This window comes from Drosophila innubila, assembly GCF_004354385.1.
Source record: "Drosophila innubila isolate TH190305 chromosome 2L unlocalized genomic scaffold, UK_Dinn_1.0 4_B_2L, whole genome shotgun sequence".
Classification (NCBI taxonomy): domain Eukaryota; kingdom Metazoa; phylum Arthropoda; class Insecta; order Diptera; family Drosophilidae; genus Drosophila; species Drosophila innubila.
Window position 1 is genome coordinate 26647821 of NW_022995372.1, and position 14569 is coordinate 26662389.

The 14569-nt window shown below is 35.1% G+C and overlaps 1 protein-coding gene across 1 annotated transcript in view; it reads right to left on the reverse strand.

The window, feature by feature from the left end:
- Window positions 1-3942: 3942 nt before the first annotated feature.
- Window positions 3943-14569, reverse strand: part of LOC117781279 (nephrin) — a 44729-nt gene continuing 34102 nt past the window's right edge. The window contains 5 exon segments of the mRNA XM_034618031.1: window positions 3943-4647; window positions 9944-10149; window positions 11187-11295; window positions 11379-11566; window positions 13335-13516. Of these exon segments, the coding sequence (XP_034473922.1) occupies window positions 3994-4647; window positions 9944-10149; window positions 11187-11295; window positions 11379-11566; window positions 13335-13516 (1339 nt within the window). The 3' untranslated portion in view covers window positions 3943-3993.

Genomic DNA, 14569 nt, shown 5'->3' on the forward strand with positions numbered 1-14569 from the left:
CCCTCAGTTTTTCCAATGGCTCTGATTCAATCCAACAAATGGGGCGTGGCCACTGGTAGGCGGTCGCGTCCATTTTATTTACATTTATTGACCACAGCGACTGGGACTGGGACTGGGACTAACTGTGGATCTCGATTCGAGTCTGCTGGGTCTAATGGGTATGTCTGAGTGGGTGGTATAGCGGGTGGGTGGGTTAGCCGGGTGGTTCGGCCTGTTAACTATGCAATTTGCAGCACGTGTGAACAGTTTTCTATTAGAAACTCGCGATGCCAATGGCGTAAATGTGTAAACGGAAGTAAGCAAAATCGTAACGGAAGTAGATTGAAGTGCTGGACTAGTTCGTATGGGTAATAGATATATGTAGTCAAGAATGCAGTAGCTCTCTAAAGCCTTAACCAAGCTGTTTGATAACTTAATGGGCTCACATATTAGCGCCCCAAGAGAAACACAGTTGGAGAACTGCGAAGTCTCTGACACTCGATGAATCCCTTTAAAATTGCAATTCTTGAAGCTTGTATACAGCTTTGTTTATATTGATAAGGGTCTCATATTGTTGCAAAACACCTCATCTTAGTAAAATAACAAATTTATTTAGATTTTATTAAAATGATAATTTATAGTTCGGTCAAATACGTGTCAAGTATTTTTGGCATAAATCATTGTAAATTTTTTACGAAATAATTCATGACTTGATATTAATTATGAATAACTTGGTCAGACAATCTTTTAGGGACCAGTTATTATATTATAATGTAAGCTTTAATTAAAAGATAAGTGAAGTAAAAGGCGTTTTAGAATTTATTGGAATGTGTGTTACAAGGAGAAGGAGGCTTCTTTGACCCTATAAAGTATATATATTCTTGAACAGTTTTAAAAGCCGGGTTAATATAGCCATGCCAGTCTGTCTGTCCGTTTTCATATAATCTTTCCGAGTGACATCATGAATATGTCTAAAATCGATCGAAGTTCCGTATTCAAATCATTTGGTTTCCGGCTTCGGAAATATGATTTTAATATATGAGTAAGTGTACGTCGATGGTGAACTATGATTAGAGTTTGCTGCATAATTACTGGTAATTGAATAAGGCAAACAAATTAAATGTCAAAACTGAATAATTATAGTGTTAGCAAAGTTCTTCTCTAACAAATTATAATACTCCACGTGTTTGCTTGACGTCGTTTTTCATTTATGTGGTACAAAAAGATTGGTAATAGTAAAAAGAATATGTGTGCGACCCAGAAGAATAATGGACACATGAGTCCAGATTGTTGAGCAGCTGTCAGCGCGGTTTTCAATTATCTAAAACCCAAATATCGAACCCAAAAGTTGTCCGCAGAGGCATTTTTGCTTTGCAATGCCACAAATCAAAGTCAAGTTTCACTTTTCCTGTCAATTTCGTTCAGTTCAGAGTTTCATGTGGTCGACCATTGGGTGGTTGGTCAAATGCTTGATTGCTGCCCATTTTTGCAACCTTCTCACTTACCAAATATCCCAAAATATCTCCTATCTCTTGTATAAATTTGATTTGCTAATGAGCCGAGTCAAGACCATATGAAATTTAAAGTAGTTTTTTCATTCGGCTCTTGTGGTTTTATCAGTGGGTGTTGCCGAACTGTGGTTTGTGTGTGTCGACCACAGTCTTGGGTCAGCATTTGAGTAGAGGCTCTAATTGTTAACCCTGGGAATACTGTGTGTGAAAAATCGAGATAAATGACTCGACAAGCTAAAATTTGAAAGTTTTGATTGTTTAGAGACTCATTTGCGTAGCTGAATAATTTTTTAAAAGTTTAGATGATATACGAATGAAAAAGTACACTTGAAGAACATAAACAGATAAGTTAATTAGTTTCCATAGTTTAATTAAACGACCAACTTGATGTACTATATTTACCATTTATTTATATGTTCTTATTTTTTGTCACATTGCTATGACTTAGTTTTAATTACCTCTCGATATTTATCTATCGATATTTTAGGCTAACACATTTTAAACTAAGCTAAACTCTGTCACTAAATTCTCCTTAAAGCAAAGCGCTTTCTAGCAATTTGCATAAACTCTACTTTTAAATCTTTACTTTTATTATGCAGGACTTTTCCGAATTCTTCGAGGACTCACACAGAACTTAGCTGCAGTTTATAGGTAAGTATACTTATATAGTCAATACAACAAAAAAAACTGAAATAAAGTACAATATTTTTTTTAAAAACTTTAACTATACATAGTAACATTAATATTTACAATTCGATCTCTTATTTTATGCTTGTTGTAATGGGAACATATTTGCTACAAATAATTTCGCTACTAAATTTCAGAGTCTTTTTAAAGTTGCCTTAGGATTTATATAAGTTGCATATTGTTTATCATTAATATGTAAGTATCTTATTCACTTCTTTTAAATTTATCGCATTTTTCAATTAATTTTAAGAAATTTCAGTATGTGAAATAAACAAATTTTTGGTAAGTTTAAAAAAGATTCAATCTTGAAATATTCCCAGATAAGATTTTGGAATATACTAAATGTTAATCACTTCATCTATTTGACCGTTAGAAGGAAATGTTTATTAGAATTTACTCAGTTCTAATCAATATTTCGCTGTTCATGTCAACATTACATTTCCTATTTGTTTCAAACGATATGCATCTTAATAGTGTCGATATAAGATCGAAAGCTGAAAGTAGAATACAGTAGGGCTATTCCTGAAAAAGATTAAGATTAGATTAAGGATATCTTAATCAATTGACTGAACAAACCTTTTGCACACAGATTAGATTTTAATTTCGTGAATTCAAGAAAAACAGCGAATAATACTTTTCCAAGCCTCTTAAATAATAGTTTGCAACTATTTATTTAAAATGTATTAATTGGTATTCAACCATTATCAGTTTCTTTATTTTTCTTCGTGTTCTGTAACCTTTATTCGTGCCTAAGATTCATTTACTTTAGTATCTTTTTAGCTGCCGTATCCAACTGAAACTTTTCGTGTATCTTTAGCAACTATCCTGTATTAAATTGAAATGCAGAAAACTTACAACTTTCATCATATTGAAAACTGAGTAATTTTTTATATAAGTGAACGGTCACACAAATAACAAAATCAAAATCTAATCGAAATCTACCTCAGACATGTTCTCGTTGAAATTTTTAATGAGTAATGTCTACTCCTCGTATTTTGTATGGAATAGCAATGTAGAGCTGATCGAAATATAATCTAATCTGTTTCTGGAATACCCATAGTTTCTTTTCAAATGGTTTGCCGATATTTTTATAAAGATATGTAAAGGTCAATGATGTGTTATTCTTAGATCTTCCATTCATTACACTCTTGGGAAACATGAAAGTTCTACAACAGTTAAACTTATTTTATCGAACCGAATGGATGAACAAAAAGTTGCTCATCAATAATCGAAACATTTCTGCTGAAATCTGATACTGAAAGATGTGTTATCTGTAATAATTGGATTAGATATTCTCATAGGTGATATGCAGGTTGTAAGACAGTTGAACTTAGATATGCACAGGTCAGGATGATATAGTATACTGCATAAACAACCTTAACGGACTATCTAGTCTATATAGGTGTACATGGGTCTATGTGGCCTCAAGATATCTACTTTATACTTTATACTCCATGACGCAACTTTCTGGGACACTGTTGCCATAGAGGCATATCTTTGATGGCATTTCTATGAACCGAATGGATGAACAAAAGTTGCTCATCAATAATCGAAACATTTCTGCTGAAATCTGATACTGAAAGATGTGTTATCTGTAATAATTGGATTAGATATTCTCATAGGTGATATGCAGGTTGTAAGACAGTTGAACTTAGATATGCACAGCACCTTAAAAAGAACAGAACTATGACATATATATATATATATATATAAGTGGTATGTACATAAACAACTTTTAACGGACTATCTAGTCTATATAGGTGTACATGGGTCTATGTCTAGCCTCAAGATATCTACTTTATACTTTATACTCCATTTAGACGCAACTTTCTGGGACACGTTGCGTCATGAGGCAATCTTTGATGGCATTTATGTTGATGTTGTCATCCAAGTCCTGTGATGAGTTGCACGAGGTGGTTGTTGTCGAAGTCACGCCCACGCCCATTACACTGCCCATGCTGCCCAGCAAGAGACTTGACCCAGAGCCGGGCTGATGATGCTGTTGTTGCTGCTGCTGTTGCTGGTGCTGATGATGATGATGGTGATGATGACGATTCAATGTGGCCGTGTGTCCCACACCAGAGCCACCTGCCTGCTGCAGCGGGTGATGCAGTCGACCACTGGAATAGGCATTCAATATATAACCACCACCACTGCCCAGACCAGGCGGAAGTGTGCCCACTCCACTGCTGTGCGCCGGCTGAAGATGTGCCGCGATTGTCGCCGTCGAGGAAAGCGACGTCGGCGACCCGATGATGGTGCCGCCCATGCCCAGGGGCAGTTGCTTCGCCCCGCCACCGAGGCTTCCTATAATACTGCTGCTGGGCGAGATGACAGTGCTGCTGCATCCACCGCCAGCTGCTGCCACGGCGGCCAACAGCTGCGCCCGCTGCGCATTTATGTGATTGTAGGTGACCGGCGGATTCGCCGGATCACTGGACAGCGTCGTAGTCGTCGTCATGGCCGGTGCCTGCAATAAGATAACAATGAAAACAGTTGAAAGCGCATTCAGAGCATGTTTGCACTCAGCAACTCAGCTGGAAGTTTCACCCGGTTCCACTTTCAATACCCAAACCCAAACCCAATCCCTGTCCAGCTCTCTACAGAAATAAACAAAATCAGTGGACAATCGAGTTACATACTTTTCGGTTGCTAAACGAGTTTTGCCACGGAAATTAGCAATTTAGCCAGACACTCAGATAAATGCACATCTTATTCGCTTAACCGAATTATAAATACTCTAATAAACCCCATATTAAGTCATTTGGAACAATTTTAGTTTCGAATATTAAAAAATTTAAATTGTATTTATCATAATAAATTATATTTGATGATATACAGTATAATTAGAAAATAATATATATTATATCAGTTATTTTAAATTTCTTCAAAGGGGATGTTTATTATTGAAACTTAATTTAAATGAATAAAATTTAATATGATATCACACTAAAAAATAACGTAACTCTTAAAATATTTATAAATTAAATAGGGGACTCCGCCCCCTTCTCGCTTCGCTCGCCAACCCCCTGCTCGCTTCGCTTTTGTGAAAGGAGGAACACTTCTAATATTATTCTTGAATAAATTTCTTAAACGGAAAAATATATTACTGTAAAATTTTAATAATTCGGACACTTATTAGTTCGGACAACCCGCTAATTCGGACGCTCAATTTATTTCCACAAAAAATTGTTGTTTTTGGAATTCGATCACATTAAATTGCTTTTATGTAAGCTTTAAAAAAAAAAAAAAAAAATAGAAAAAACAAGAAATTTAAAAAAATTTTTAGACTTTTCCTAGATTCGTAAAGTAATAAATCGGAAAAAAGATAAACAGAATATCATAATTTTCATAATTCAAAAATTTATGTCTCTTAAACTACTGGTTTAAATCTTAAACTGTGAATGAATTAATTAGAGATAGATTCTTCTGATAGCTTAAGAAGTAAACTTTTACTGTTAGTAAGCATTACTTTTTCTGAAAGATAATGAATATACATATCTCAATGGGCAATTGAAGACACCCAACTTATGAGTTTGATTAAGATAGCTCAAAATCCAAAAAAAATTTTCATTCGAATGTTAATTTGCTTGCGATTGTTCCAATGGCAGCTATATGATATTGTAATCCGATTTTGACCAAATTTGATCAGGGTACAACAGGTAGTCACTAATACACAATTTGTGAGTTTGGTTAAGATACCTTACGAAACAAAAAAATTATTCATTCTAAAGGTTAATTTGAGCCTGATTGTTCCTATGGCAGCTATATGATATAGTCATCCGATGTTGACCAAATTTTGTCAGTGGTACAAAAAACAATATCTGTGAGTTTGGTTGAGATAGCTCTAAAACTAACAAAAATTTACATACTTAGCAATTTATCTCAAAGTGTGAACTTTGACCCCGAATTTGACCCCCTTGAAATTTGAATTTCGAAAACCGTCTTATTGCACGATTTTCTCAGCTCTATTGTGTGCAAATTATTATAGGTCTTATGGATTGGGCTGTGCAATGATCAATAAGCCAGTCAGTCAGTCAGTAAGGACAAAGAATTTTATATATATAGATAATAAACTTTAGATGGTAATAGCATATCTATAATTTAAATTTCAGCATCTATTTATAGAAGCTATGATTGTAATTATTGAAATATAATACTTTTATTCAATACTGGTTATTAAGTAATAGTTGACAGCGTTTAACGCAATTTTGATTTCTTAAATAGTTCGCGCACTTAAATAAATAAAAAATTATTACATTTGCTAACATGATAACTACAATTTCAAAACTGCTTAAAATGACTTGCATACTTTTTTTTCAGGGCTATGCTTTAAGTGTTTAAAGCACGATTATATGCACTCTCATAGCCTTTTAAACACGTCAAGTAAACCTCACAATTGTAGCGCATGAAAGGCGGCAACGCTTGACTATCGAAATGTTTTTTTTTGGTAATCGAAATGGAATTGCAATTGAAATCTCTGAATGCAATGCGAATTGCAGAATTGCGAATTTGCGGCGTTGTTGTTGTTGACTTGCAGATTCCCTGGATTGTGTTATGTTTGGCAATATTTAAAATTATTTAATTAACGAATTGAGTTATGCCCGGCTTTGGACTGGGGCCAATGTCCAATCTCACACCCAACGACTGATGCCTGATGGTAATTTAAATGTAATTGAAATCAGCGCAGCAAATCCCATTTGTAGAATGCACAGAGTTCCCCCATTTCCTGCCCCACCATCTCCCCTCCAGCAATGACTTGTGCTTATCTCTGCATTGCTGAAAACCGCACTATTGGTTTTTTTTTATTTATATTATTATTTTTTATTCTGAAGCTTCATGGCGAACTGGTTGTGGTATATGTATATATCAGTATTTGGCAGATTAGTGATATATACATATACATAAATATATATTTTTGAATACATTTGTAGATCCCTGGGTATTGCAGTCAATTGGTCATGGTCTGTATATGGCATATGGTCAGTACGAATTCTAATCGCACTCGAGCAGCTTATGGTAATTTCGGGAAATGCATAAATGAACTCTAATTGCAATTTTAATGAAATGAAAACAAATGACCATAGCAAAATAGCAACACATGCGATTATCTAAAATGAGTTTAATAAAAGCGCACAAAAACTTTGACATAGATAATAATGAAAAATTATAAAGTAAGTATCTATACCTTTATGAAGTATTTCAGAAATTATCATTATGTTCGTTTTACACAGTATCTTATTGATAATTTAAAATTGTCCTTGAATGCATTTTCGTGTACATACTTGCTGCCAATAAGGTAAAAACTAATTTTTTATTTACACAACATAGAATGAAAATCTTTAACCGACAATGAATACTATTCTGACTATAAATGAATTGTATTTGAAATTAATCTAAAGCTAACCCGATTGGATAACGAATAGTAATTTAATTTAAATATTTTACAGCCATAGGGATGTCTAGTAATTTTTAAACAAATTTATGCATCTGTCAGATTTGATAGCTGCAGTAGTGGTAAGTAAAAGAATTGAGCTAATCTTTATAAGAGTGTTGTTCTATGAATGCATTGTGTGTCAATCAGAATTGGAGACATTTTTATATTTATTTATCTATTTTATGGGGTCCAATTTAAAGCTCACTTGCAGCTCAATTGCTTTTTATTAAATTGATGTACAGAGCACATATGTTTTACAAACTCAAGATTGCTTCTTCCTTCCTCTTTGGTTAACTAAGCGAGGCAGCTAAGTATTTTAGAGCAATATAAATTCCAAAAAATTGATTGATTATGGCCAGTTCGACATGATGTATTGTGTTTGGATAAAGAATCTTGCAATTACCTTGTCGCTGGCTGGTTGCAATGCAAAGTGTTTTTCCCATTATCCCCTCAGATTGAACCAATGGTTTTTATTCATAACACTGGCAAGGAAGACAAGCAGGAGGAGGAAGACCGTGCAACAAGACGTGTACTCTGACAGTTTAAAAGCTTTTTTTAATAAACATCCTTTTGAATGCTTTGGATTGAGATTGGCAACGGCTTTGGAGCTGGTATTGGAGTGGGGATTGCGATTGAGGTTGAATTGGAGCTAAGGTTGGGCATATATGCCATTTGAAACCCGCCTGAGGTTACCCATCTTGGTAACTGCTGAGTTTTGCTTAGATATTTGGCAATTTGAATATTTGATTGGTTTTAGTGCGGATAACAGATAGCCAGAAATGTCAATTGGGGCTAATATAAATCTGAACTGACATCTGACAGACGATGACTGGAACCAAATAGATACATCTCAATATCAAGGTAACCAAAACACACTCACAAATTAGTCGGAAAGGCTATAGTCGAGATTTTGACCATAGGATACCCGTTACTTATTTCAATATATATAAAACTACTTCAAAGGAATTACTTGTACTACTTTAAAAAAAAACATTAGATCGCCATAACTGGGATTATAGATAATACTAATAGATTTTCGCGATTTTCGGGGGCGAAAAGGGTCGTGATAAAAATTTATAACAAACTTGTCCTGCTCCAACGCCAATGGGATCTGCTTGTGAAAATTTGGTTGCTCTCTTTCTTGTACTTTATAGGGTCGGAGATGTGTCCTTCTCTATGTAACATATATTCCAAGGAACAGAATATACTCTTTTAATTATTTTTTAAGCATAAAAAGCAATCCCAATCAAATGGCAATGGAAATACTCGAATAGAGTCTATAGTAACAACAAATTTAAAGTACCTTCTTTTTTCAGGTATCCGTGTGTCTGCGACAGGTTATTCTCAATTGATTAGATCCCACAAAGCATAATACTTTTGAACTCTTAATACTATTTAACGAATGGCGTAATAATTGAAACCTTAAACAAAAAAAAAAACTTCCAAATACTTTAAAAAATTATTTTTTATCTGAGGTAATGGTCAAAATATTTATAACAAACTTATAGCATTTGGCACATTGGACGCCATTTTCATCATTGGGCCCGAATGTGGACTTAATTTTAGTACAAATTCCGAATAAACATTTTTATCGAACGGCCGATTTTTACCGATAAACTCAAGAAAAAAAAGCAATTATCACTTTAACCAGCTGTTTTCTTCAATAAAAACGGTAGGCAGTAAATTTGCGCCAATTATAATATCAAAATAAATATTGAAATGTGCTTATTGTCAGCTTTTTATAATTTGTGCACAGAAACCGAACAGCTGATTTCCTTTGGGTGAATGTTAAATGTCTTTGGTCGTGGAAAGCCAAAAATGAGCCACATTCAAATGTGAGCAAATGTGGCAAATGTGAGTGGTCGTGAAAATAGCCAATTAAAGTGTTTTATTAATGTGCTTAATCATATAATTATTTGTTCTTAAATATATTTTGTATCAACATTTTGAAATCATTTATTTTAGTCAAGAAAATTTGTATGTCGTTGCACCTACGACAAAAATAAATACATTATTAACGATTTATAAAATTCTCATCAGCGGAATAACTTTATAAATTCTAAATCTCTTTACTATTTACTAATAGATATTTGTTTAATAGGCTTTAAAAATCTGTACACTCGTGTGGAAAGTTCTTTTTATTCGGTTTTAAAGAACTTCTACAGTTTTTGTTTGATTGGGCTATATAATAAATTGTAGGACCGTTTTAAAAATCCACACTACGAGTTAAAACCATGTCGAAAAGGATAGTAACAGGAATAATATTTAAACAACTGTTCTTTATAATGCAGTACTAATCTAACCTTTATGGAAATACCGGTATACTTACATTGCCATTGGGTGACCACTTGGAAACGCTTCCAACGACTCCAACGCCAGAGGGCGTCGCGGCAGCTACAAACTGAGGCGCATCGCGGTCCGCGGGAGCAGCGGTGGCAACCGCTGTGGAGGTGCTGCTACCGGTGGCTGTGCCCGCAGTGGTACTGCCCACATTGGAGGCATTGCTGCCACTGCTGCCGGCGCTGCTGCCACCAACTGTCCGAGATTGAAATTTATTGATGATGGTGCCACGTTTTGGGTACGTTCGAGTGTTCATGTGTTCATGTGAGGATGCGGTTGCGTTTTAGATTGGCGCATTCCATCGTTAAAAATATTTACGATTAAAAGAAAATTGCATCCGTTGATTGGATTGGATTGGTTTTTCGGTTCGTTTGGTTTCGTTTGGGTCGATGTTTCGGTTTGGCGAGGTCGCAATTGTTTAGATTGCCGGTCGTATTGTCGTGTTGATGAGATTGATTACGATTACGAGTCGCCCAACAGCAGAAAGCATGGCGAGGACAAAATTCAGGATGATAGCGAGACACATGAAAGTAAACGTCAGAGAAGTGGTCATAAAATTTGATTAAAATTTAATGGACGAAGTGCACGTCGCCGTACTATAAAATCCGACGATCCTGTCAACTCGACTGCTTAGACTGGATAATATTAAAACAAGCATTCGACAATTTACACGTATTCAACTGACGAACCAGAAATACACTAAATACACACTGATAAAAACTTATTGACGTGAATATTAAAGTAACTAAAAATTTCTATGAAGAGAACCTCATCAAAAGAACATTATAGTCGTAAGTTGAGATTCTCTATGTTATACAATTTAAAAGGCTTACATATCTTTTCTGATCTTTTATGACCTTAGGTCAAAAGGTAATAAATTTTAAGTGAAAAATAATCTATTCTAGAAATGTTTTTTAATCAATAGTATAACTCGTCTTCACTTCATATCAAATTATAAAACTAAAATAATTTCATAAACAATTTTTATTGTCCATAGAATCCCAAGAAAAGTATCTTTCTTCCTCTAATAACAGGTCCATAAGATTCCAGAGGTATCGAACAATTTTTTTATTGTCATTTATATATTTCCCTTTCAGAATTCTTATTCTCTAATTCTTAAATTTCGGGAGATACTCCCACTTAACCTTCACTAACAAATTGCATTTCTGACATGGTATACCCAAATCAAAGAGTGTAATTTAACGAGCAGCAACAACTGTTTATGAGCTAACCATATTGTGAGGGTATTACATCTGGATCACGTTCATCTTCAACCAAATCCTCTGATGATTTCGTTTTTATATCCGTATGTTGCCAGCGTGGTTTCTCCAGGTTGCCGCTCTGCAATGGTGTCGTCGAATAATAATATTAATTGTACTCGAGTCTGTGAGCTGGTTCTGGGAATATGTGAGGGATTTTCTCACCTTGAAGACATCGCCTGATTGGGCGACCACTCCCGCAACCGTCGCCTTGTTGCCATGTTGGCGATTGCGTCGCAAATTGTGGACAAATGTTACCACAAATATCCGTATCGCGATGGCCACTCCAATAATTATGATGGTCAAAACGCTGCCAACAATCACCGGGGACAGTGTCAGTGTTACATCGTCGTCTGTTGTTATCGTTGTTATTATTTTATGTCATCGGTTATTGTTGTAATTACAGGTTGACAATCGCCGGTCATAAATCATCGTAAATTTTACATAGATATCACATCACATCACATCACGTATTCCAAATATCGCACATACATCACGTTGATTGCATGATGGGCAACAAGGTGGTTCAAGTCGAGTTTGACAGTTTTATTTTTAGCCAAGTTGTGTTAACGACATGAAAAAAAATTAGAAGAGAAGGGCAACAAATAAGCTTGATTTTTTTTATGAAAACCAATTGGAAAGTAGGATAATTTACAGTGGTTCACACCATGTAAATAAAGGTAAACGAATATTTTATAAACGTTATAGTGTATAGGCTAAAATATAGTAATATTTTAATATAAGGTATAACTAAAATTACGAAATAATATACATGTGAGAAACAGGGTAAATTGAACTCCTCTCCGTCCATAATTTATAAATGCTGATCAAGACTCAGTGTAATATTACTAGTCGGTTATACGTCTTTCAGAATACTTCAGATACTGCATCATTCCTTAGGTAAAAACTCCTGATACCGTGATACTACTAATTGCAAGTATCAATTACTTCATTATCACAAGTAATGTATTATCCCACAAAAAAAACCTCTACACGAGGTAAAAGTCTAGTGACGAAAGCAATTTCTAGCCCCAAAATTTCTGATATCCAATTTTGTGACGAACAAAATTCAGTTTAATCTAAAAATTTTAAATAAAAATATAAATTATTAAAATAAAAATGCGAAATGCCAAAAGCCCCAACGGCTCCACAAGCTGCGATCATACAAATTTTTTCCCTCCCACTTACACCCCCGTATCTCATGACCCAGGTGAATTAGAAAAAGTTTTAGTATGCCATTTTGTAAGTTAGGACTTAACCTTTCAATCAATATATAACTTGATCTGATCGGACAGTCGTAGCAAATTTTCCAACTTAGCTGTATATATTGTTAGTCTCCTTTCGCACTCTTAGTGCTGCTTTCGTCACAAACGCGAACTGCCGTCCGCAGTGATACAAATTGTATAATTAAAAACTAACAATTTAAGCAGCAAAAGTCAAAAGGTAATTGCTTTAAATAAATAGACCCAGAAATAAAAAATTTATAAAGTTATTTTAGAATATTATTTAAAAATTTACGTTATGAGACATTTGTACATTTTTTTGATTTAAAAAAAATTTTTAAAGTTACAAATATGAGATATTAATAGGTGTTATTCCGAAGCGCTCATTATATTTTAATCGAGTGTTGGATTACCAAAATTTTAGATTCACAAACTTGTAAAAGTCAACGCAGTTTTGCCAAATATTTGCAACCACTGTACATGGAAATTGCTGTACAGAAGTGCAGCTGGCACGTCAAAAAGTAATTCTACACATATTTTAAGGCCTTTCAAGCAGCATCCATCCCACGAGGCAGGCATGTTGATTATGTAAGTACTGCAGATGACTCTGGTACCTGTCAAGTGTCGCCACCATGTGTGGAGACTGCCAGTCTCTCAGTGTCTCTGTCTGTGTTCTGGCAGGCCAACAACAACAGCGACAACAACAAGGAGAGCGGCAGGTCCTTCTTTGGGATAAATACATGAAATCACAGAAAACGGGCAGACGACGCGTCGTCTTTAACTGGTCTTGGAGGCAGGCATGTGTCAAATGCAATCAGTCCTATGATTACCATCCATCAATCAAGAACAGAGCAAGTATGTGCGTGTGCGTGTGTGTATGTGTGTGTATGTCACTCACCTGTCTTGTAAGCTGTTGAGCCAATTATGAAATCGGGCAACATATATGCCGCACTGCGTCCCTTTTGATTGTAGGAATAAATGCGTAGCCTCAACGAATTATTCTCCTGCATCATCATGGAAGTGAGCGTGTCCAGATTCTCCAACGAGAAGAGCGCCTCCTCCGCATTGCTCAGATTGAATCTTGTGGAAGAAATAGATTGGGATCCAAAGATGTTATTAAATCACAATGGCAAATCAACAGCTCTGAGCCTTTAATCATGTGCAATCAAATGTCAGAAACGGCGCAAAACCCCAACAAATACCAAACATATTTTTGGCAGCTTATGCTTTTACGGTCCTCGTTTGGACTTTTGAACCCCCCGTCCCCCTTTCACCCCATTCACCCTTCCAACCACACCAGTCAACACCCTTACCAAACATCTCCCATTCGCATGCTTCAATCATGACCTCAATTTGAATTTGATGCCTTTTGCCTTGTTGCGGCTTTCACTTGTCTTGTCTTGTCTTGTCTTGTTCTCTTTTGCATTTGCCAAAAACTCTGAAATATTAGGGTTCAATGTCTATATAAATTTTGCATCATTTTAACATGCTCTTTATACACTAACTCAAGGTGTATTCATTATGTCACTAAATGATGACCATTTAATACGTTAAAAGTCCATTAATTATTCTAAAAATATTTATTTTTCTGCAAAACTACCCGATAGATAAAGCTTAATTTTCACGTATTAACTTTTGAAATAAAATTAGTACTCTAATAATGCATTAAATAGTATCATGGGGTAGTGTATGTTAAATTTGGCTACCCAAGGACTGTTATTTTTTCGTGATGTTTCTCTCTGCGTGGCATTTCCTTTTACAAACATTTTTGCATTGATGACGACGTTTGTTGCTTTTTGGCACAATCATTTTGAATGAGGGTCCTTTGATGTTTTGGGCTTCCAAGTTTTCCTTAGGGCATACCCTTTACGAGTATTTGGGTGCAGGCTGCCATTGTTTTAATAAGCAATATTTATTAAACGTTTCTGGTTTGTTTCTCTGGCCTACTGACAGGATATATTATACATTTATATATATATTGTCCTCGCATAATGTAATGTGTGGATATGAATACGACTTCGATGTGATACTGATTACATTTTTCGGTTCTGGGTGTAATAAAATGCGCATTTTTTAAGCACCTATTCGACTTGCATATAAATTGTTGATTCTCGCCGGTCACTAGGGAGCATT